The 24,263-nt window shown below is 66.2% G+C and overlaps 3 protein-coding genes across 3 annotated transcripts; all 3 read left to right on the top strand.

Moving 5' to 3' along the window:
* Positions 1-334: 334 nt before the first annotated feature.
* LOC133773851 (transmembrane epididymal protein 1-like) lies at positions 335-1,246 on the top strand. The gene has a single exon (XM_062211404.1). It carries the CDS (start codon positions 335-337, stop codon positions 1,244-1,246), a length of 912 nt encoding a protein of 303 aa, XP_062067388.1.
* Positions 1,247-11,425: 10,179 nt separating this feature from the next.
* Positions 11,426-12,337, top strand: LOC133773849 (transmembrane epididymal protein 1-like). Its single transcript, XM_062211403.1, has one exon. It carries the CDS (start codon positions 11,426-11,428, stop codon positions 12,335-12,337), a length of 912 nt encoding a protein of 303 aa, XP_062067387.1.
* A 4,206-nt stretch (positions 12,338-16,543) lies between these two features.
* On the top strand, positions 16,544-21,553 carry GLUL (glutamate-ammonia ligase). The gene is made up of 7 exons (XM_062211458.1): positions 16,544-16,641; positions 17,639-17,817; positions 18,457-18,618; positions 19,490-19,636; positions 19,726-19,853; positions 19,972-20,171; positions 20,420-21,553. The coding sequence occupies exons 2-7, from the start codon at positions 17,652-17,654 to the stop codon at positions 20,736-20,738; spliced, it is 1,122 nt and encodes a 373-aa protein (XP_062067442.1). The 5' UTR covers positions 16,544-16,641; positions 17,639-17,651; the 3' UTR covers positions 20,739-21,553.
* Positions 21,554-24,263: the final 2,710 nt, after the last annotated feature.

The raw sequence follows: 24,263 nt of genomic DNA, 5'->3' as shown, positions 1-24,263 counted from the left end.
CCGGTGAGCCGGCATCTGAGGGTGACCGGGCCTTCCCTGGACAGCCCCTCTCTGAGCCCGGGGCAGGAGCGGAGGAAGCCGGGGACAGAGGGACAAGGATGGCCAGAGGTTGAGTGAGGGCCCGTGGGCACTAGAACAGAACTCGTAGACCCGGCTCAGCAGGAGCCCCGGCTCCCTGCCAAGACCCTGCGTCCGTGGGCATGGACGGTGGGCGGAGGTAGCCCATAAAGGGGCTGCGAGCTGGTTCTGTGCCGCAGTTAAGCCCTGGCCGTGAGGACCAGCAGGGCGGGCCCTGAGTTTTGCTCTCTGCTGGGTTGGGCGGATCTGTGATTTCATGGGGAAGTTCAACGGCCACTTCTACCCAGGGCTGTATCTTTTCTATTATGGACTGTACCAGGCCACGGTGGTGTCCAGGGCTCTAATATGCAACGACCCCCTCCTGTGGCCTCCACGGCCCCCCAGGAGTGAGGGGAGGTGGGGCTGGCTGTGGACGCTGTCCTACACGGGGCTGCTGAAGATGGCGGCCGGCTCCATGCTCACCCTTTACGTGGTCTTCTGTCTCGAGGACGGAATGGTGCTGATGGACAGGCACATGCTGTCCCGGTTCATGTACCCCCGGGAGTGGCAGCACCTCACCATGTTCGTCCTCCTGGCCCTCCTGGGCTGCGTGGAGCTGGCCAGCAGCAGCCTGCTGCCCCGCAGGTGCGTGGCCCTGGAGAAGGGCGCCCTGGCCCTGGCCTTCTACGAGCTCCTGCTGCTGTTTGTGTCACATGCTCAGGGCTCCGAGAGGGTGGAGCTGCAGGTGCACGCCCTGCTGCTCCCCGTGGTGCTGCTGCTGACCCTGGTGCTGACCGCGCAGCTCTGGGCTCCCGCCGCCTGCCAGCTCTGGCTGATGGAGAGCTTCCTCTTCCTCGTCATGGGCTCCTGGCTGGTGCAGGCCGGCTTCATCCTGTACAGACCCATCTCCGGCTTCCCCTGGCAGGACGACGACATCGGCGACATCATGTTTGTCACCACTTTCTTCTGCTGGCACGTGATGGCCGACGCGCTGTGCCTGCTGGCGGTCCACGGCTTCTCCTTCTTCTGGCTGCGTTGCTGCAGCCCCCGCTCGGAGCCGGCGGGGCCCACAGGGGCTCTGCGTCACGCAGGCCCCCCGGGGCCCCTCTACATGTTGCTGCAGGAGGCAGAGCAGTCTGAGAAGGAGGAGGGGGCTCTCCTCCTGCCACAGGCTCAGCCCGGGCCCTAGCGCACCCCACCTTCCTCCCGTGGCTCCCCGGCTCGTGTCGGCACCCCTCGGTCCCCAGTGCAGGCAGCGAGCACCCTGCAGGACAGCCGCTGCTCCCAACCGTGGTCTCTGTCACGGAGCTGCAGTTCCCAAGGAGATGGGGAGAAAGACACCTGTGGAGGGGACACACGTGGACATGGTGGGTGGGGGGAGGGGAGAGGAAGGGGCCTGGGCGTGGATCTGTGAGCAAGAAGCACTGCGGTGGGCAGCAGGCGAGGGGAGGGTCTTCGGGAGGAGGAGCGCAGAGTCCAGCAGTGACCCGGCCACTTCCCCGGCGTTTAACCGAGAAATAAAGACGTCTCACAGACCACGGCAGCCACGGGGGCTTCTGTGGACAGACAGCTCCAGCGCGTGCACATGGCGGGTGGCTCTCCTTTGGAGCTCTGTCGTCCGGGTGTCCCCTCGGTGGCCCCAGACCTCCCGCTGCTGACCCGACACAGACACCAGAGCTGCCTGCGTGCTGCCCTCCAGCCCCTGCCAAATCACAGTTCCCACACCGTCGTCAGCCTCATGTTAGCACCTGGTGCTGCTCCGTACCCAGAAGTGCACCCGCCATGCCACCACCTCTAAGAAGCCCTCCAGGCTGCGCTCAGTGCACGTAGTCTCTGCGACTGGTCCATGGGCGCTTTGTTTCTGCCTGGGCTGCTGATGGATCCTCTGCCCGTTCCCTCGCTGGTCCTCTGGGAGGTGCAGCCTCAGCCCCTGAAGTTGGCTCCCCCGGTTCCCCAGCCCTCTGGCTGGTCCAGGGGAGTGGGATGTGAGCCCCCCGTCCTGTCTCCTGCTGGGGGTCCAGCTGTCGTGAGCTGTCAGAGGCGCTGTGGTCCCAGGAGAAACCCTGTGCGTGGCAACACCAGGGCCCCTGGGCATGAGTGGCTGGTGGGGGACCCTCAGCTTGGCTGGGGCTGGCGCTGGCGCTTTGGCCTGGGTCCTGGTGGAGCCGGGGACAGGGCTGTGACCCTGGTTCTCCCACGGCACTCTGCCCAGGCCCCTGCCTCTCCTCTGCAGGGTACTGAGTGTGGTTTCGAGGAAGACACTCGTAAAACACCTCACCCTAGCCTGACCGGCCCAGCAGATCTCTGGTGCTTTACGGGCCTCCCTGACAATGTTTCCTGCAACGTCTCTCCCAGGTCACAGACCTGCATCCCAGGGCATACACCTGCACCCCAGGTCACACACCTGTACCCACAGGTCACACACCTGCACCCCAGGTCACACACCTGCACCCACAGGTCACAGACCTGCAGCCACAGGTCACACACCATCACCCACAGGTCACACACCTGCACCCCAGGTCACACACCTGCACCCACAGGTCACACACCTGCACCCCAGGTCACACACCATCACCCACAGGTCACACACCTGCACCCCAGGTCACACACCTGCACCCACTGGTGACACACCTGCACCCCAGGTCACACACCATCACCCACAGTCACACACCTCCATCCCAGGGCACACACCTGCACCCCAGGTCACACACCTGCACCCACAGGTGACACACCTGCACCCCAGGTCACACACCATCACCTACAGTCACACACCTCCATCCCAGGGCACACACCTGCATCCCAGGTCACAGACCTGCATCCCAGGGCACACACCTGCATCCCAGGGCACACATCTGCACCCCAGGTCACACACCTGCACCCACAGGTGACACACCTGCACCCCAGGTCACACACCATCACCCACAGGTCACACACCTGCATCCCAGTCCACACACCTGCACCCACAGGTCACAGACCTGCAGCCACAGGTCACACACCATCACCCACAGGTCACACACCTGTACCCACAGGTCACACACCTGCACCCACAGGTCACACACCTGCACCCACTGGTGACACACCTGCACCCCAGGTCACACACCTGCACCCCAGGTCACACGCCATCACCCACAGGTGACACACCTGCACCCCAGGTCACACACCATCACCCACAGTCACACACCTCCATCCCAGGGCACACACCTGCATCCCAGGTCACAGACCTGCATCCCAGGGCACACACCTGCATCCCAGGTCACAGACCTGCATCCCAGGGCACACACCTGCATCCCAGGTCACACATCATCACCCACAGGTCACACACCTGCACCCCAGGTCACACACCATCACCCACAGTCACACACCTCCATCCCAGGGCACACACCATCACCCACAGGTCACACACCTGCACCCCAGGTCACACACCTGCACCCCAGGTCACACACCATCACCCACAGGTCACACACCATCACCCACAGGTCACACACCTGCACCCCAGGTCACACACCATCACCCACAGGTCACACACCTGCACCCACAGGTCACACACCTGCACCCCAGGTCACACGCCATCACCCACAGGTCACACACCTGCACCCACAGGTCACACACCTGCACCCCAGGTCACACACCATCACCCACAGTCACACACCTCCATCCCAGGGCACACACCATCACCCACAGGTCACACACCTGCACCCACAGGTCACACACCTGCATCCCAGTCCACACACCTGCACCCACAGACATGTTTTTGTTAAATGCATTCTCAGTTCTTAAAAATTCCAATTATAAGTTTAATAAGATTCAACAAACCCATTTAAGAATATATCTGTGGAAGACACAGACAGAAGTCCACGGTGTTTCTTTTCTTTTCTTGTTTTTTTTTTTAAAGAAAAAAAATGAGGAAGAAATGGCTTTACCAGCTTTCAAAATGCATTGTGAGGGGCAGGTGTGCGGCACAGCAGGCTAACCCGGCACTCGGGACTCGGGACGCGAATCACAGGGCCCCTCCACTTCCCACCCACTTCTGCCACCCACATTGGGCACCCAGATGGAGCTCCTGGCTCCTGCTTCAGCCTGGCCCAGCCCTGGCCCTGGTGGGCATTTGGGGAGTGAACCAGCAGATGGAACGCCTCTCTCTCTCTCTCTCTCTCTCTGCATCACAAATGAATAAATTAACAAACCTTACACGAGTCTGGGTGTGAAGTGTGGTGTCCCACCTTGGAAAGGGGTGCTGGGGTTGGCGGGAGGCACAGCTGTCCCCTGCCGGGGTGTAGTGCAATGGTGAACAGGGCACTGACAAAGGCAGGAGGGGAGGGCCGCCTGCACCCCTGACCCTAGCTCCAAGTAGCATGGGATGGGGAAGGGGAGGAAATTTTGCCACAGCAAAGCCCAGTGCTGGGCACAGCCTCAGGGCCGCTGCCCACGGCCAGTGCCCTCAGACGTGGCCTCAGCACCGCGATGGTCAGGTGGTCGCAGGACGGTCCCCGTGCCCTGGGCAGCACAGCTCTGAGGAAGACCCCACCCACCCTGGAGAAGCAGGCACAGCCCTGGGAGTTCAGCCAGAAGGGACCGAGCAGCTGCTGGCACCGTACCCTACAGCCACACGTGACACACAGCATCCATCTTGTCCCATGTGGTCAGCCCCATGGGCTTCGCAGAGCTGATGGTGCCCCCGACTTGAGCCAGGTGCCCAGAGCTGCCAGCAAACCCTCACCCAGAGAGCTGCAGCCCTTCAGGCCGTGAGGCCCCTGCACCGCTGAGCCAGCCGCGGGCAGCATCGTGGTGACCACAGAAGATCCACAGACCCTGGGCCAGCCTCCTGGACCTGAAGACCAGCAGGTGAATCTGCCGGCACAGGTGAGCTCAGCAGCAGAAGGGGGCAGGTGGAAGAGAGAACTCTGGGGCTACAGACTGGTCTTTCGGAAGAATCCAGACAGGAGGACGAACTAGCCTGGGGGGCTGGGGGACACCAGGAGCGGGTACGCGTTTCAGGAGAGACGAGAACGGCCCGGGAGACGCACTCGGGCGTGGGCTGAAGGCTTGGCTCAGCTCTGCCTGCTGTGGCTGTCTGGGGAGAGCACCCGCGGATGGAAGTTCTCTCTCTGCCCCTGCCTCCCTGTCACTCTGTCACTCTGTCTTTCCAATCAATAAGTAAGGTAAGTCCTTAAAAAGTTGCCAAAGTGTTGGAAGATCTCTTCTGGTGCTGAGGACAAGGGGGAGGGGCACGACCGCGCACAGCAGGCGGAGCGTACACTCTGCTGGTGTTTGACAGCTGAGCAGTACAGTGCGGGCGTCCCCTGCCCCTCCGGCGGCCGGTTTCCATGGGCCAGGCTGCAAGGGGACAGGTGCGGGGACCACGGGACACATCCACCCAAGTCCTGCCCCAAAAGAAGCCAGCAGGGGACACTGGCTGCTTGTGGGGCCCCCACTCAGTGGCACGAGCAGTGGGCAGTGCTGACCTCTGTGGTCGCCCTGCCCAGCAAGGCCGCAGCCTCAGGCCTCTCCACACTGAGCCTGCAAGCTCCCCGCAGCCCAGGGACCACTCTCCCGTCCCCACACGGCCAGCCAGCGCGGCTGCTGCAGGGGCCTCGCGACCAGCGGGGTCCACCGCAGGAGAATTGCACAGGAGGCCGGAGGAAGCAAGGCCTGCCGTGCTGACGTGGGTGCCGGGGAAGCAGCGCGAGGAGGCACACGCGGCAGGTCGGGGCTGTGCTCCGTGCTCCGTGTTTCCAGGGGTCTCTTATGCCAAATGGTCACCCTCAGAGGCCATCAGGAGGGAGGTGTCGGTCGACTGAATCACGGTGCAGCCGGGTTGTGTGTCCATCTTCAGCCGGCACACTCGCTGGGAACGGGGGCAAAACCAGTCCCCTTTCAACCCGAGACTGGGACGACAGGCGAAACCAAAGGGCTTCCAACAAGACAGGTGCACGGGGACCCTCTCCATGCCGTCCACTGAGGCCACCTTGCCCTCCCCTGGGGTCACAGGTCACCCAGCACCCCTCCCCTGGGGCCACAGGTCACTCAGCACCCCTCCCCTGGGGTCCCAGGTCACCCAGCATCCCTCCTCTGGGGTCCCCAGGTCACACAACACCCCTCCCTCAGGGTCCCAGGTCATTCAGCACCCCTCCCCTGGGGCCATAGGTCACTCCATGCCACTCCCCTGGGGTCACACACCTGTACCCCTCCCTTGGGGTCCCAGGTCACTCAGCACCCCTCCCCTGGGGTCCCAGGTCACCCAGCATCCCTCCTCTGGGGTCCCCAGGTCACACAACACCCCTCCCTCAGGGTCCCAGGTCATTCAGCACCCCTCCCCTGGGGCCATAGGTCACTCCATGCCACTCCCCTGGGGTCACACACCTGTACCCCTCCCTTGGGGTCCCAAGTCACCCAAGGCCCCTCCCTCAGGGCCCCCAGGTCACTTAGCACCCCTCCCCTGGGGCCATAGGTCACTCCGTGCCGCTCCCCTGGGGTCACACACCTGTACCCCCTCCCCCGGGGTCCCAGGTCACCCAATGCCCCTCCCCCAGGGCCAGAGGTCACTCAGTGCCCCTCCTCCACCTTCTGCAGGGCGTGGCCCACAGGACCTGGGAATACGGGGAGGGGAGCTCAGGGCTTCATTCCCCCAGCTCCAGGACCGATGGACGGACAGATGGACAGCTGGCTTAGTGAGGTGGGGCTGGTAAGCCCGTGGCCGAGGCAGCCACTGGGTGTGCGGCACACACCTGCAAAGTCACCACGATTAGGCAGCCAGACCCTGGCTCCTGACGCCAGACAGATGAGCAAGCTCTGGCTTCCACCGACTCCAGCGTCCGGCTGCCCCTGACCAGGCTCTGCTTCATTGTAGAAGTGCGCACGCACCCCAGGACGGGACTGAAGGTGATACAGAAACACTCAACCAGGGCCAGCGCTGTGGCGTAGCCAGTGAAGCCACTGCCTGTGACATCGGCAGCCTATGGGGGCGCCAGTGTGAGTCCCGGCTGCTCCTCTTCCGATCCAGTCCCCTGCTATGGCCTGGGAAAGCAGCAGAAGATGGCCTGAGTGCTTAGGCCCCTGCACCCATGTGGGAAACCTGGAGGAAGCTCCTGGCTTCAGATCAGCCAGCTCTGGCTGTCGCTGCCATCTGGGGAGTGAACCAGCAGATGGAAGCGCGCTCTCTCTCTCTCTCTGTAACTTTGTCTTTCAGACAAATAAATACATATCTTTTAAAAAAACTAAAAAGAAGGGGCCGGTGCTGTGGCACAGCAGGTTAAAGTCCTGGCCTGTAGCCGGCATCCCATATGGGTGCCGGTTCTAGTACCGGCTGCTCCTCTTCCCATCCAGCTCTGTGCTATGGGAAAGCAGTGGAAGATGGCCCAAGTCCTTGGGCCCCTGCACCCATGTGAGAGATCCAGAAGAAGCTCCTGGCTCCTGGCTTTGGATCGGCGCAGCTCTGGCATTGTAGCCATCTGGGGAGTGAGCCAGTGGATGGAAGACCTCTCTCTCTGTCTCTACCTCTCTCTGTAACTCTGTCTTTCAAATAAATAAAATAAATCTTAGAAAAAAAAAAAAAACTAAAAAGAAGCACACAGGGCTGTGATTTCAACCGCACCTGTTCCAACAAAGACCCACCCTGGACATGGCCAAGGCCCCGCCCACACGCACAGGTGCCACTGGCAGAGACCGGCCCAGCCCTGGTGGTGCAGGCCCCCACCCTGCCCTGCCTGCCCCCTGCCCACTTCCTCTCCACGGCCATGGCTGTGTCCCGGGTCTGGGCCCTGCCCTGCCACCAAACACCAGTGTAGAGTCCCCTCGGTCCCCTGGTGAGGGACCACACGGAGAGGCTCAAAGGACGGATCCGCTCCCTGCGGCTGCGGGCGTCTGGGCTCCACAGACCCTGTCTGCTTTCTCTCTCGACTGCCCTGCCCCTGAGCCCAGGCGGCCTCACCTGGAGCCCCTCGAGATCACGTCTACGGAAGCTCTTCTCCCAGGAAGGTCCCTGAGGACCCCTGCATGGGAGGAGGGGCAGCGCGGGAGCCGCCTGCAGCCTGGGGTCTCCGTGCTCAACAGAGGTGGAGGACAGGCCAGGGGCAGCCAGAGGCCAGGGGAACTGGGGGCAGGTGCCGGGGCCCAACACGGGGTCCCCAAGCCTGGGCGAGGGCACAGGGCTCCCTCAGCGCCTCGGTCAGGGCTTGTTCAAAAGGGGGGCCCCCAGGGGGCACGGCCTGCTCTGGCCAGCACTCCGGGGGGGGGGGGTGGCCTCGCCTGGGGGCCCGGAAGCAGCTTCATGGGAGTCGGCTGGTCACTCAACACCCGGCTTCGTCCGGCCGTGGGCAGCGTCTGGCTTGCGGCCACGTCGCGATGCTATCTTCAAAGCCCCGGGAGCCAGTGAGCACTGGTTGTCCCCGGCCGGCTGGGCAGCTGGGTGTGGGCAGGAGCACGCCCTGGGCCCCAGGAGCCGTGTGGGAGTGACCACAGGCCCCCAGCCAGCCGTGGTGCGGGCCCTCGCCCTCCTGGGGAACATAGACAGAGGTGAGATGAGGGGACAGGGCACCTCCTATGCCAGTGTCAGCCAGGGGAGGGGTCGTCACCGGCCAGTTGGGGGCTGCCTCACGAGGCCCTCCACAGGGTACCACGTGCCCAGTGCAGGACAAGGAGCGGCAGTGCTGAGTCCCCGGCCGGCGCCAGGGCCAGGGTGGGCACATCTCCTCCACGGACCCCTGCCCCACCCACACCGCAGAGGCTGGCAGACCCTGGCCCTGACAGTGCCCCCCACGCCCAGGGCTGTCCTCCCACTGCAAACCCAGCAGCCAGTAGGGTCCCCGGGTGCCCTCGCGGTGGGTGTGGCCCACGGACTCTGCCCTGGACTCCCTTCCCAGAGCGGTGGGCTCCACTGTGCTTCCATGGAACTTGGTCACTCACCAAAGGGAGAGGACAGAGAAGGGGGAGCGGTTCTGTGCGCCCACACCTGCACCTCGGGGCCCTCGCCCAGGGAGGCCGGGCCCCGTGACTCCCCAGATGACTCCCACATTGCTCCTGCCTCTCCAGGCTAGCTGGGCTTTCTACCCTGGCTCACGTAACTGAATAAAACGCCAGACACTTCAAACTCAGTAAGACTCCTTCCGAAAGTGGGATGGGCCCGCGTGGAGGCCTAGCGGGCAAAGCTACTACCTGTGACGCCAGCACCCCATATGTGTTCAGGTCCCAGCTGCTCCACGTCCAATCCAGCTCCCTGCTCATGGCCTGAGAAAGCAGTGGAAGATGGCCCAAGTGCTTGGGTCCCTGCACCCATGTGGGAGACCTGGAAGAAGCTCCTGGCTCCTGGCTTCAGGCTGGCCCAGCCCTGGCCATGGTGGGTATCTGGGGAGTGAACCAGCAGATGGAAGACCTCTCTCTCTCTCTCTCTCTCTTAGACATTAATATTTATTTATTTTTTGAAAGGCAGAGTTACACAGAGAGAGCAGGGGAGGCAGAGAGAGAGAGGTCTCTGCTGGTTCACTCCCCAATTGGCCACAACAGCCAGAGATGCGCCGACCCAAAGCCAGGAGCCAGGAGCTCCATCCGGGTCTCCCACGCAGATGCAGGGGCCCAAGCACTTGGGCCATCTTCTACTGCTTTCCCAGGCCATAGCAGAGAGCTGGATTGGAAGTGGAGCAGCATGGTCTCGAACTGCCGCCCACAGGGGATGCCAGCACTGAGGGCAGTGGCTTAACCCGCTATGCCACAGCACCAGCCCCCCAACTTTCAAATAAATAAATGAATCTCTTTTCAAAAAGAAAGTGGGATCGAGCCCATCTTCCCCACCTGCTCACCCCTCGCCGGCCCGGCAAACCCCTCCACGGCAACAGCGCCTGGCAGGCTGAGGGCGTGGTGCGCGGAGGCTGGGGTTTGCGGGCAGCGACGTAGTGAGCTTGAGGAGGTGCAGCAGGGCCTGCCTGCAATGGCCCCATGCAGGACTTTCCAGCGACCGTGCAAAGGTGAAGGGCACTCAGCAGAGCAGGGAGGAGTGACAGCTGCCGGTCAGCCCGTGGGTGCGAGGGCAGAGCTGGGCTCTGCAGGGCATGGGGTGAGCTGTGACGCCCAGGATGCCGAGGTGTTGGCTGCATTTTCCACCTGGGGTACTTTCAACCTATAGTGGGTCAGCGGGGACACAACCGCACCCCGAGGCCACATGCTTGGTGGGAACCAGGGCTCAGAGCGGCTGTGTCCTGGGTGCGCAGGGGCCTCCTCCCCACCAGGGGCGCTGCCCAGCTGCAGGGCTGGCACCACGGGCTCAGCAGGCACCTGTTCCAGGCCGGGTTCCTCCCCCATCACCTGACGCTCCACGTGCCCTCCACGAGAACCAGTGCCACGTGTGCCCAGGGAGCCTCGGCCCAGACCTGTCCTGCCAGCCACTCTGCCCTGAGCTGGCCAGGACTCTGCCTTCCCAAGTGTGCTACACACAGGTCAGGAGTCACAGGGCAAGGACATCCACGGCCACTTCACGTGGACGCACAGGTGGCCACAGCAGCTCCCTGGAGCTGCCCCTCTCAGCCCTGGCAGAGCTGTAGCCTAACCTAGGCAGAGACGCAGAACTGATGCGTTTGTGGGAGGCAGTGACTTGGCCGGCGGGTGGCCGTGGCTACTGCTGGGTCACTGCAGGTCCGTATGAGCAGGAGACGGAGAGGGCCAGGGCAGGCGGGGGCCACCGCCGGCCCCAGGGTAGGCACCTGCACAGAACCACCGAGGGGCTGCCGGCCTGGGGGCTTCAGGGCACACCCGGGCTCCTGCTTCACCTCCACCCTTGGTCTCACAAAGTCTCATGGCGGCCAACCCCGATTCAAGCCGCTCTGGGACCCATGAGCCAAACTCAGCTCCACTGACACTGCGGCCCCAAATCAGCCCAAACGCTGGCCAGGAGGGCTCTGCCGTGGTAGTGGCAGTGGCTGGGGGGAGGCCGGAGAGGAGGGGGTGAAGGGCGCCTCGTGGTGACCTGCAGGATGGGTCTCTCGGGGGAGAAAGAGGTCTTGCGTCCAGGAGCAGATGCTTTGCTTTGCAATGGACCCAAGCCGCATCAGGGAGAGCCCAAGGGTCGCGTGCCCAGCCCTCCAGAGACCACCGCACCCCCAGCCCGCTCCCGACTTCCCTGAGCTCTGGGCAGGACAGACAGGCAGTGCCCTGGGAAGACGGACAGGCGCGCGGGAAGCCCATGAGCCCAGAGGGGCCTCCGGGGGCCGTCCAGGGGCTTCCTCCTTCGGTGGACGCCGATGCTTCCGGCGTTCCAGGGCACGGAGGAACAAAGAGGGCCTCTGGCAGCGGCGCGTGGGGCAGCCGTGGGCGGAGGGAGGCGATAAAAGCCAGGAGACAAAGCCACAGCGGGCCTGAGTGCCGGGGAAAGGCCTGCAGGCCAATGGGGACCTTTATCGGCCACGTGTACCCAGGGCTGTTTCTGGTCCTGTACGGGCTACACCAGGCGGTAGCTGTGTCCAGAGCCATGATAAACGGCACCCCGCTCCCGTGTCCTCCACGCGCCCCCCGGAACAAGGGCAGGTGGGCCTGGCTGTGGACGCTGTCCTACGCGGGGCTGCTGAAGACGGCGGCCGGCTCCCTCCTGGTGGCCTACGAGATAAGCTGTGTGGAAGGAGGGCTGGTGCTGATGGACAGGCAGCTGCCGCCCCGGTTCATGTACCCCCACGAGTGGCAGCACCTCACCATGTTCGCCCTCCTGGCCCTCCTGGGCTGCGTGGAGCTGGCCAGCAGCAGCCTGCTGCCCCGCAGGTGCGTGGCCCTGGAGAAGGGCGCCCTGGCCCTGGCCTTCTACGAGCTCCTGCTGCTGCTGGGGTCCCACGTGAAGGACTCGTCGGGCGTGGAGCTGCAGGTGCACGCCCTGCTCCTGCTGGTGGTGCTGCTGCTGACCCTGGTGCTGACCGCGCAGCTCTGGGCTCCCGCCGCCTGCCAGCTCTGGCTGATGGAGAGCTTCCTCTTCCTCGTCATGGGCTCCTGGCTGGTGCAGGCCGGCTTCATCCTGTACAGACCCATCTCCGGCTTCCCCTGGCAGGACGACGACATCGGCGACATCATGTTTGTCACCACTTTCTTCTGCTGGCACGTGCTGGCCGACGCGCTGTGCCTGCTGGCGGTCCACGGCTTCTCCTTCTTCTGGCTGCGTTGCTGCAGCCCCCGCTCGGAGCCGGCGGGGCCCACAGGGGCTCTGCGTCACGCAGGCCCCCCGGGGCCCCTCTACGTGTTGCTGCAGGAGGCAGAGCAGTCTGAGAAGGAGGAGGGGGCTCTCCTCCTGCCACAGGCTCAGCCCGGGCCCTAGCGCACCCCACCTCCTCCCGTGGCTCCCCGGCTCGTGTCGGCACCCCTCGGTCCCCAGTGCAGGCAGCCGCTGGTGCCCTCCTGGCAGGGACATTTCCTGCCCGGGGCTCCAGCTGCTGAAGACATGAGAGAGGGAAGGGAAGACGCCCAGAGGAGACGGGTGTGCCCGGAAACGGCGAGAACCCAACGGAAGAGGGGCCTCGGAGGGGTCGGGGGGTGGGCAGGCCTGCTGCCACCCCCTCCCCCTCACAGGTCTCCCCAGGTGCTGCTCCTCTACCGTCAGCACTGGGGCTGTGGGGGAGGGGCGCCGTGTGGGTGCAGGAGCTCCAATCTGCTCCGTGCACATAGGAGGGGGCTTCCTGCTCCCCCACCTCCCGAAAATTCCTCGGATTATCCCATTTCGAGTTGTACACATGGCGTGCGTCTTTAACTTCAGTGTTCAGTAAACTTCAAACCCGCAGTGTCAACAGTCGTGGAGTTCAGAGCCTCCGTGCCTCGCCCTGTGTCTCCTGTGTCCGGCTGCCTTCTTCACCATCACCATCCTCGCCCCAGGGACCCCGACGGGCTGTGCGGGGGCCTGTGGTGTCCCCCAACCCACAGAAAGCGTTTAGCCTGGGGTCAGCACAGCTGCCTCCCTCCTCGGAGGGCCTGGGTGCAGCTCCTGGCTCTGGCTGGGGCACCCCCACCCCGCCGCCCCGGGCAGCAGCGATGGCTCCAGGAGTCGGGTTCCTGCCACCTGCGTGGGACACCTGGATTGTGCCGCTGGCTCCCGGGCTCTGGGGAGCGCCCACGCAGCAGAGTGGCCATGTCCGGGGCTCTGGACGCTCGGGCCCTGCATCGACCCCACGCGTGGCTGTGCCCAGGGCCCCGCCTGGCACTGTCTCAGACGATTGTTGTACAGGGGCGCAGGCCCCTGAGGGCAGGGACCAGCCTGGATGGTTCGAAGGTGCCCGGCGGCGGGAGGCCTGCGGGACTCAGTCCTCATTCTCGCAACAGAAACCCCGCACCTCCAGACCGCGGTCCCCTCACCAGCGCCCCCCTGCGACCAGTGCACCGAACCGGCTCACACCCGCCTCCTACTGGCCAGTGCCTCCGCAGGATGCAGCCGGGATGGCAAAGGCGAGGGACAAAGGTCGCCCAGACCCGGGGTGCCTCGGCCCGGCCTGGTCCTGCAGGTGGTGTTGGCGGAATCCAACTCCGGGCTCAGCGGAGCTGCAGGCACCGCGCCCCTGCCCTGCCCGCCGCACACCCACAGCCTCACTGCCGGGCCTCTGCTGTGCGGTCCCTGCACCATCCTCAGACGCGTGCCGCTAACATCGCAGGCTTCAGCCGTCCCCAGGGCCCGGCCCCACCAGAGGCCCCACCAGGGGGCGCAACAGCCACACCACGCGGTCGCAGGTGGACGCCCTGGGCTGCAGCAGGAGTGCTGGCGCAACAGGCCCAGGGCCACTGGCGGCAGGGAGGAGGGGCCGCCCAAGTGGAGGCTCGGACGCAGTGTTGGGTGACCACCGCGTTCCCACGCTCTTCCTCAGCCTCGGTGGTGGCCCAGGCCGGGGAGAGTGCGGGCAACAAACTGATATCACGGGCTCCTCAGACGGTGACCCAGGCCGGGACCCACCAGCACCAGTACACGACCCCACCCCGCGGACTCCGGTCCTCCCCACCGCTGTCCTCACTTGCAGCTGGGGGAGCCCAGGGGCCCCCGAATTGGATTTTTCCGGGTGCTGCTCAGCACTCGAATCAGGCCCAGCATCCTGTGAGCTGCAGAGCACGGAGCCCCGCCTGGCAGCGCCCGCACCCCTGCAGCTCAGGTGCGAGCAGGGGTGGACCGGTCTGCGCCCCAGCTGCACAGAGGCAGGTGCGAGGCGCCAGCTCCAGCCACAGCCAGGGGCTCCCCGCAGGAACCCGTGTCGGGCTGGGTTCCCTGGGCGTCCCTGGCCTGACCGAAGTCCTCAGTGAGGGCCCGGTGACCTCCTTCCCGCAGGAATGAGGAATGCGGTGAGGTAGAAGGGCTGAGTCCCTGAGCCTAACCTGTGCCTGCAGGCAGCACACAGGCCCTGGGAGCGCTCTCAGGTCAGGCCCAGGGTGGCCCACGTGCAGAGAGGGTCCGTTCAGAGAAAAAGAGGGGTGGACACTGGGGCAGTGGGGTGGGCCTCTGCCTGCGACGCCACCGCCCATGTGAGTCCTGGATGCTCCACTCTGATCCAGCTCCCTACAGGAGATGGCCCAGGGGCTTGGGCCCCTGCACCCTCGTGGGAGGCCGGGAAGAAGCTCCTGGCTCCTGGCTCGGGCAGCCGCGCCTGTTGTGATCATTTGGGGAATGAACCAGCATGTGGAAACTATCCCCCTCTCCCTCACTTGGCCTTTTAAATAACCAAAAAACGAACAAAATTAAAGCGTGAGCAGAACTCACTGGTTAAAGCCACCCTAAATGAGGCCTTTATCTCAGCAGCCGAACAAGACGAAGGACACATAGGTGGCCCCGGGCTCCTGGCGCTGCCTGGGGACAAAGCCCTGGTCTGCACCAGCGGCCCCCGCCCCACCCACCCGGGCCTCGCAGCTCTGGCAGAGCAAAGCAGGACTTCAGAGCCCCCGCCAGCCTCCACGCCGCAGAAGCGAGAGGCAGCCGGGCTCGTGGGGTCAAGCCTGAGCACCCGCGCTGGGAGAGCTGGGCGGGCAGCGGGCGGCCACCGAGGATGGGAGAACACAGGCGGCCGACGGTGAGGAGGATGGCACCGCCCTACTGCTGCCCCCCACCGGCACGGGGCCTCCTGCCCTCCCCTGCTCTGGCCTGGGCACCTCCCGGGTCCCTCAGGACTTGCAGGGCCCCAGCGTGGTGGGGTAGGTGAGCGAGGGGCTGGCCGAGGACAGGAATTCGGGGTCACAGGGACGGAGCACCGCGGGTCTGGTTCTCTTCTGGGAAAAGCAGCTCAGAGCACAGTCTCCCTTGATGCTGCCGCCTCCGTGTGTGTGTTCAGCAAACACCATCGATCCAAGGGCGCCCTGGGCACCACAGCTTGCAGCGGCGACGTGGGCACCGGCCAGGCACAGTGCCCAGGAGCTGCCGCCTGGCGCCCGGTCCTCACAGCCAGCTTCCCAGTGCAGGCAGCAGCAGCCAGGGCCGGAGCACCGGGGCAGCCTCCAAGACCAGAGCACCCTACCCCCTGCTCGGCTGGAGCTGCTGACACCCAGACCTCCCAGGAGGAGGGCACAGCTCCCCCAGGCCCCAGTCTTCGTGCAGGAAGCAGAAGCAGAGGGCAATGAAACAAGCCCACCCCCGCAGGGTCCCGGCCAGCACCGCCACAGCCACTGCCCTGCCAAGCGCCCAGTTAGCCCCCGTGGGCCCCAGGAAACAGGGCTCCCTGGGCACTTCCCACACAGGGCCCCAGTGAAGGCCGCACCTGTCACTCCAGGGCGATGCGCGGCTGGGCCGAGGGCCGAGCCAGCCTGTGTGCGCGGAGGTCGGGGCCGCACTGCCCCTGGGGTCCTGTGGGGAGGACGGGGCCGCACTGCCTCTGGGGTCCTGTGGGGAGGACGGGGCCGCACTGCCCCTGGGGTCCTGTGGATGGTCAGATCTGGACCAGGGGCTGTGTGCGAGGTCGGCCTGCGCTGAGGTCGGGGCCCCCCCAGAACAAACTCCCCCCTCTCTGCCAATCGCCCTGGAGCGCAGGCTGACATCCAGATATCCGAGCGGGAAAGGCTGGGCCGCCTCCCTGTGCGGCAGCGCGTGCACCTGCGCGGGCGGCTGCATTCCCGCAGCAGGCGGCCATCAGGGCGCCCGGCTGCGGGTGAGAAGCAAAGTCAGGGCCATCTGCTCCGGGAACCCCGCATGGCGCCGCGCGCCCACCTCGGCAGGGCACGTGGTTCCCGGGTGCGGGGCGGCGCCGAAGGACGGCCTCGGGCCCTGGCCCCCAGGACCCTGTCGGGACCCTGGCCTCGTCTCCGCGCCCCGATCCCGCCGCGCCCCCCGCGAGGACCGGCACTGCCCCGGGGCCCCGGCGAAGCGCCCAGGTCGGCGTCCGCGGCGCCGTCGCCGGCAGGGGGCGCCCCTCGGAGCCCTGCTCGCCGGAGCCCCGCGCCGCCCGCACACCCGGCCCGGCCCCGCCCCGCGCCCGAGTCGCCATCTTCGCTCCCCTCCCCCCGGCGCCGGGGTCGTCCTCGGCCGCGGAGCCAATCAGGGCGCGGGGCGGGCCGGGCGGGCCGGGCGGTCGGGCCGCCGATAAAGCGCGGGCCGCGGGCCCGGGAGCCAGCACCGGAGCAGAGCGGCGGCCTGCGCCGTCCGACCCCGCCGCTCCCGCCGTCCAGGTGAGTGCGCGGGTGGGCGCCGCCGGCCCGCAGGGCCCCGTGCCGCCGGGTGACCCAACAATGCGGCCGCGCCCCCGGCCCGCGCCGCGGCCGCCGGGCCGGGGCCGAGACGGGGCGCGCAGGGCGCGGGGTGCGCAAGGTGGAGTCGCGCTGCTCCCCCGGGGGCGGGAAGCGGGGGGGCCCCAGCCGCAAGGCGGCCCCGAAAGCCGCGGACGAAGATGAGGACGACGGCGCCTCGCGCTCCTCCGATTCCCCCGCCAACTGCTTCGGCTTCGTGGCCTACTCGGTGAACTCTGGGGAGAGGGCGCGCGCCAAGGTCAAGACCTCGGGCCCTTGGAGCGAGCGCCCTGCGTCCCCCGCGCCGTCGCCGCGGAAGCTCCGGTGCCTGGACCAGCGCGACGCGGAGCCGGCGGGGCGCGAGCGGGGGGTCCGGGCGGGCGGGCTCCGCGCCGCGCCGCACCTGCCGTGGCCGGACCTGCCGCGGCTCGGGTGAGCGCCTAGGGCGCGGCGAGCCCGGGGCCCGGGCCCGGGGCCGGGGGGCTGGAGCCCGGCTCGGCCCCGCCCAGCGCAGCCGCCGGCCCCGCCCGGGAAGCCGCGTCTATTTTCCCTGCGGTGGGGATGGGGGGGGGGTCACGGCCTGTAGTTGCTAGAACTGTGGTCTGGGGGAGGCCTCCCGCCCGAGAGCGGGGGTCTCCTCCAAGGGGCAGCCTCGGCTTCTGAGCTCGCGCGCTGGAGTGTGAAAAGGGGGAAGCAGGCCCCGAGGGAGCAGATCCTAGCTCCGTCCTGGGGGCCCAGGCCGCCACCCCCTGAGCTAGCAGCGGGAGCGGGGCTGGGACTCCAGGCCTGGGCTCCGGTGTGAGGCTGGGGCCTGTTGATCTCTCTGGGGCGGGTGCATCGCCGGCTTCCTCCTGCGGGCTGGGCGTGTTGCTTGGGAGGGAGGGGCGGCCTCTGCCGTGCAGGCTCGCCCACGGTGTCGGTGTTGCTTCGCTCTCCCCAGAACGCCGTCCACCATGGCCACCTCGGCAAGCTCCCACCTGAACAAGGGCATCAAGCAGGTGTACATGGGCCTGCCGCAGGGCGAGAAGGTGCAGGCCATGTACATCTGGATCGACGGCACGGGGGAGGGGCTGCGCTGCAAGACGCGGACGCTGGACTGCGAGCCCAAGTGCGTGGAAGGTGAGTCGGCCAGGAGGCCGCCCCGTGGAAGGTGAGTCGGCCAGGAGGCCGCCCCGGCCACGGCGGCCCCTGCAGGGCTCGGCAACAATGGGACCCTGTGTTTGAAAGGAGGCTTGAGCAAGAGCCAGGGTATTTAAAAAGAAAAAAAAAAAGATTTAAAAGCTTTGCAGGGGTAGAGGGCGCGGCTGTGCTGAGAGTCCCCATCAGTTAGTGCCCGTGCACCTGTTCCCGGGGGGCTCCTGCGTGGTCGTGGCCCTGTGGGAAGGGCCCCCAGGGGGTAGTGCACTACCTGCAGGGCGCCGAGGAGCCCTGGGGCGCCAGGAACAGGTCTGCATGACCTGGGAATATGCTGTGGGCGGGTCCCGAGCCGCCTGGCCCGGGTGGTGACTTCAGAGGCCTAGCATGTGCGCCCCGGTGCACAGGGGACTTCTGGGGGGGGGGGTGACAGGTCCCTGGGCGGTTTCTGTGACTTGTCTTCCTGAGACAATGCCTCGGTGGTCTTGCTGGGACACAGCCACCAGGGTGCGCAGGGGAAGCAGCCTCGTGCCCCTCCAGGACGGGACCCCCCTGTGGGGCCGGGAGGGGGACTGGCTGCCTGCCTACAAGAGACCTCACGGGATCTTCCGTCTGTCCCGCCAGAGCTGCCCGAGTGGAACTTTGACGGCTCGAGCACCTTCCAGTCGGAAGGCTCCAACAGCGACATGTATCTCGTCCCCGCCGCCATGTTCCGCGACCCCTTCCGCAAGGACCCCAACAAGCTGGTGTTCTGTGAGGTCTTCAAGTACAACCGGAAGCCGGCAGGTGTGTGGGGCAGCTGGGAGCCCCGGGCCTGACCTGTGACGAGGTGGCCCTGGAGCCGCCTTGGATTCTGGGCTTGAGCGGCCGAGGCTGCGCACCGGCTTGCTCTGGAGAGGAGGTGCCGTGGCTGAGCCTGCCCAGGGCGTTGCAGCCCTCTGCCTGTGCACTGGCGGGGGGGGGGGGGGGAGTCCCGGGCCTGCCCCTGATGGACAGTGAGCTCCGGCAAGCTTTCCCTCATGAGGTAGGGACGGTGAGGACAGCGCCTGTCAGGCCTGCGGGGGGCTGTGCTGTGTCGGCTCTGGGCCCCGGCCGCTGCTCGCGTGCAGCTCCGCCCCCCTTTCCCACGCAGCCTCTTGCTCCTGCCAGTGAGGCTGCGGAGGGTGCCACGGAGAGGCAGAGCTGCAGTGCCAAGACGGCCACTGGCCAGGGTTGTGGTGAGGGCTTGGCCGAGCGCTTTGGGCGACACAAAGGTCGCACGGGTTCCTGGGCACAGTTAAGTCTGTGAAAGCCTTGCTAACGGGGCCGCTGTTTCCAGCTGAGGTCACCTGACCTGGGTCTTCCTGCACCAGCAGCGCCCTGCTGCCCAGGGTGTGCGCCTCGGTCAGCAGTGCAGACTGGGCTCCAGGAGCCCAGGGAAGGGGGCGGGGAGGGGAGGGCGGCCCGGTGCCTGGCTCCCTTGCCTGTCCGGATGGAGCTTGCTCCCCGGGGCCTGGTGTCCTGAGTTCGCTGTGGCCCAGGTCCTTCAGGGTCGCCCCGCAGAGCTGCTGTGGGGCTGCTCCCATTCTCCTGACTTGCGGGGCGAGGGCGGGAGGTTGTGGGAGGGTGGCCCCAGTGCACACCTGCCCGGCGGCCCCTGACCCTGCCGCTCCTGCAGAGAGCAACCTGCGGCACAGCTGCAAGAGGATCATGGACATGGTGAGCAGCCAGCACCCGTGGTTCGGCATGGAGCAGGAGTACACGCTCATGGGCACAGACGGACACCCCTTCGGGTGGCCTTCCAACGGCTTCCCTGGGCCCCAAGGTGAGCCCCCTCGTGCCCGCCCCACCCCAGAGCTCCCCTGTCCCGAGAGGGAGGCCTGGCTGCTGAGTCCCCCCCTCTGGCCTCTGCAGGCCCCTACTACTGCGGCGTGGGGGCCGACCGGGCCTACGGCAGGGACATCGTGGAGGCGCACTACCGGGCCTGCCTCTACGCCGGCATCAAGATCGCGGGGACCAACGCCGAGGTCATGCCTGCCCAGGTGACTGCCCGGAGCAGCAGTGGGCACACGGAGGCGCAGGGACCCCAAACCCAGGGGCGGGGCGGGGTCCAGGGCTGCGGGGCGCCTGCCCCTCTGACAGCGGCCTCCTCGCTCCCAGTGGGAGTTCCAGATCGGGCCTTGCGAGGGCATCCACATGGGAGACCACCTCTGGGTGGCCCGGTTCATCCTGCACCGGGTCTGTGAGGACTTCGGCGTGATCGCGACCTTTGACCCCAAGCCCATCCCTGGGAACTGGAACGGCGCAGGCTGCCACACCAACTTCAGCACCAAGGCCATGCGAGAGGAGGACGGGCTCAAGTGCGTGTGGGCGTGGCGGGACGGGCCTGGGGGTCAGGGTGGGCTTTGCAGAGCCGCCTGCTGGGAGCCCTGTGGTTGCTGGCAGCTAGGAGCTGGGAGGCAGGCAGCTCCGCCCTGTGGACTGCTCAGACCCAGCCGGTGCAGGGTGTGGGGGCCCCCTGCTGGGCCCAGGGCCCGGCTGCCGCCCTCCGGGGTCCTGGGGTCCGTGGGGGCTGCGGCTGGCTGGACCTGGGTCTCTCTGTCCCCAGGCACATCGAGGAGGCTATTGAGAAGCTGAGCCGACGGCACCAGTACCACATCCGGGCCTACGACCCCAAGGGCGGCCTGGACAACGCGCGCCGCCTCACCGGCTTCCACGAGACGTCCAACATCAACGACTTCTCGGCCGGCGTGGCCAACCGCAGCGCCAGCATCCGCATCCCCCGGACTGTGGGCCAGGAGAGGCGGGGCTACTTCGAGGACCGCCGCCCCTCGGCCAACTGCGACCCCTTCGCCGTCACGGAGGCCCTCATCCGCACGTGCCTGCTCAACGAGACCGGCGACGAGCCCTTCCAGTACAAGAACTGAGCGCCCGCCGCCGCCCGCCCGCGCCTCCCCTGCCCGCTGTAGCCCCGAGCGGGGAATAGCAAGGTCGTTCTGCCCCTCCGCCGGTCCAGCTCGCTGTCTTCTGCCGGGACTTGGGGGTCGGGCCCTGCCGTACCCCACACCCACCCCGCTGCGCTCCCTGGGCCACCTGTGCTGTCGTGGGGCGGGCTTGGGGTGTGGCCTCTGCGCCCTTCTTGGGGGCCTGGCAGGGCCAGGGTTGGGCACGGCTCCCCCCTTGGTGGGCTGGGGTCCCCCTTGGGGCAGCCGCGGGGGGCACACAGCTGTGCGTGAATGGGTGGGTTTCCCTGCCTGCCGGGAGTCCTTGCTGTGTGGGCCCCGTGGAGAACCTTTTTGTATTTAAGAGTAGAAACAGGTAGCGGGACTGGAGGCTGGGCCTAGGGGCAGCAGGGACGGGGTCTCCCTGCGCGTGGGGAGGGGTGCGGTGGGCGGTGCCCCGCCTGCTGGCCGGTCAGCCTGAGCGAGTCCCGACGGGCACCGGGTGCTTTCCGGTGGGAGCAGCTCTACTAAAGCAGGCCTTTTCATACATTAAATTTTTTAAAAGCGAAACAAGTTTAGATTTTAATCACGTTTGTAGGGTTCCTCGGTCTAATTTCGCAGACTTGCTGGTGGGCTGCCGGGTGGGCGGGATCGCGAGCGCCCCTCCCCCGCCATGCGGGCCTCCTGTCCTGGCCGCGGCGCTGGCCGATTGCCACGCACACCGTGTTCAGCCTCAGATAACTCGTTGTCAACAACTAACTGTGCAGAGCAGCGCTTATAAATCAGCCTAACGTCTACAAGCTCTGTCTGCCTCCTCCTTGTGGTCCTTGGAGTCTCCGTGTGCCGATCGGTTCCCTTCCTCCCAGAAAAGGGGCTGGGGGCTTCAGGGCCAGCGCTCAGGGCTGATCCTGGAAGTTCAGAAAGCGAGAGCTGGTGCTGGCCGGGGTCTTGGAGTGTCTCCACCCTGGCCGCGGGTCACACCCTCTGGTTCCCCACCCCCGCTGGCTGTGACCTGTGCTGTCACACGGTGTGGAGCGGCTGCCGGGTGCTCCTCGGCTAGCCGCCAGGGCTCCATCTAAAGAGGCCGAAGCCACCCCAGGCCAGCCGAGCCCTGGCCGGACCTGGTGCTCGGCTGCGTTTGCAGTCCCCTCTTGCTAGCAAGGAGCCCGACTCCGCGCAGTGGTTTCCAGAATGTGTGTGCATTGCTCCCCAGACCCACGGGGTTCCCTGCTCCCTGGCACACAGAGGTAGTGGGGCTGTTGGCTCAGTTCCCTGGGCAGCAGGTGCACGGTTTACGGGAGCCCAGACACCCCGGCTGTCTCCGAGGAAGGCGTCCCCTCCATCTGCGGGGGCTGCTCCCGGCTCACACCCGGACTCCCCTGGTTTTTCTGCTCCCGGGGGCCGGCTCCACAGTTCTGCCAGCCTCAGGCCCTGGCTGGGCTCTGCAGCAGGAGCAGGATCAGAGCTTGGTGGAAACTTTCTCCCTCACGAGGCCCTGCGTTGGCTTTGAAGTCAGGCCTTGGAGCAGTTCCCCCGTGGCTGGGTCAGCAGTGAGTGGTAGCTTCGCTAGGGTGGAGTAAGTGGGCGCGGGCAGGGCCCCAGCCTTAAAGAGACAGGCCAGCATTCCCCAGAGTGCCCCTGGTCTGCACCCAGCAGGCCGCGTGGGCGGTGCTGGCTGAGGGCCGAGAAGCCGGTCTGCGTACGGAAGCGTCGACCCGGCCGCGGTAGGCTGTCCGCCACCGCTTGCCTGGCCCTTAGCCGCAGAGCTGCAGAGTCTAGGAGGTCCTGCTGTCAGAGGAGAGCCGCTGCTGCCTGGGGTGCCCACACCCAGGTGGGAGCCTGGCCGCGTCCCAGTCCAGCTCCCGCTTGTGCGCCTGGGAAGGCAGCAGGTGAGGGCCGAGGACTGAGCCCCTGCCGGCCACGGGGGTTCCTGGTTCTTGCCTTTGGCTTGGCTGTTGTGGCCCTGCGTGGAGGGAAGTAGCAGATGGCAGTCTGTCTGTCTGTCTGTCACCTCTGCCTCTCAAATCTGAAAAACCTCACACACACGGGGCATCAGCAGACGGGGCGCCCGCGTGGTAAACCCAGAAGCAGGAGCCGCCTACCAGCACACCGATGGCCTCTGGTGCCCGTGGCGCCCACAGCGCTCCCCTGGGGCGTGGCTTTTGCAGGTGTTGGGTTTGTGAGCATTAAGCCAGCAGCTCCCTGGGCTGTTTGCTGTATTTGGCCATGGCCCTGACACTAAGGCAGAGTCCTGGTTCTAACTGACCGCTTGCCCGGTTAGTTCTGGCTGCACTCAGTCTGCTGAAGCTCATGGCCATGGGAGCTACAGAGTGGGAGAGCAGCTGACCCCCTGGGCTGCAGGTGGAGACGGGGCCCAGTCACCCACACTGAAGCCGACAGGGCGCACGCCTTCAGTGCCTAGTGCTCCAGCCGGCTGCACGACCCCGGGGAAACGAAACATCTCGGGGGACGGGAGCTTGTGCTGGGCGTGGGCAGGGCTGCCTGGGTGGCCAGGAGCCATCCTCAACCCTGGGCTTTTGGACAGAGGCACTCAGAGCCCCTGGGAGGTGTGCTGCTCCTGGGCGTAGCGGCCCTCTCGGCCACGTGGCACGGCTCTGGCTTTGCTCTGCACGGCAGCCGTGGGCTCAGGGTGCTTCTTGTCTCATCCCTGCTCCACTGACACGGGCCTGCAAAACGTCAGCCATGGTGCAGGGGCCGAGCGGGCCCAGTGGAGGGAGCCCCTTCCTGAACCAGGGTCCAGGCCGCCACTGTGTGTCCTGTGTGACCTTGGTGGCATTTCTGGTGTGCCTAGGATGGAGTGTGAGGGAGGGCCCTGAACTGAGGTGCAGCCCCCTCCCCAAACAGCTCAGCCCAGCCCCTTGGCAGTGGGCGTGGGATCCAGGAACTGACCACCCACTAGTGTTTTTACAGAAACCCAGGCCTGCACCGTGGGCTGGGCGCCCTGGGTGAAGGGGCAGGGTGTGAGGTGGGGGCTGGGCTCCCTCACAAGTGTTCTTGGGCTCAATGGTTTGCAGAGCTGCCCTAACGCCTTGTTACCTGGTCCAGACACAGGGCCTCCTGGGGTGACGACCCTCGCTGCCCAGCAGTGAGTCACTGACAGCACCGCGCCCAGCCCCCCGCGGGCAAAGGGGCTCTGTCCCCGGAGGCTGCAGAAGCCAGGCACCTGGGGAAGGCGGAGACCGTGTCAGTAGTGGTAGTGGGAACAGGTAGCTGTGAGGTGAGTTAATCCGCTTCTTTTAGACCAGGGAGCTCCGGTTCCCTTGCGGATTTTGGGGTCCCCAGCAGCTCAGCCAGCACGTCCATCCCGGGGTTCAGAAAGGCCCTGAGCGTCCACTGCTCCGCTGTGCACCACCCTGCCCCCAGGGGCGGCAGCCCCCCCCGAGCAGGTGTTTCGTCATTCAGCTTCCTAGGACCTGGGAGCACGGAGCAGCCCTGTTGGGTCAAGGTGAGTGGCGCCATCAAACTTAGTTCCCGCCCCCTGGGGTTCCC

This window comes from Lepus europaeus, chromosome 14, assembly GCF_033115175.1.
Source record: "Lepus europaeus isolate LE1 chromosome 14, mLepTim1.pri, whole genome shotgun sequence".
Taxonomy (NCBI): Eukaryota; Metazoa; Chordata; class Mammalia; order Lagomorpha; family Leporidae; genus Lepus; species Lepus europaeus.
Note: the sequence above shows the minus strand (reverse complement) of the source record. Positions and strands in the feature narration are given on the sequence as shown.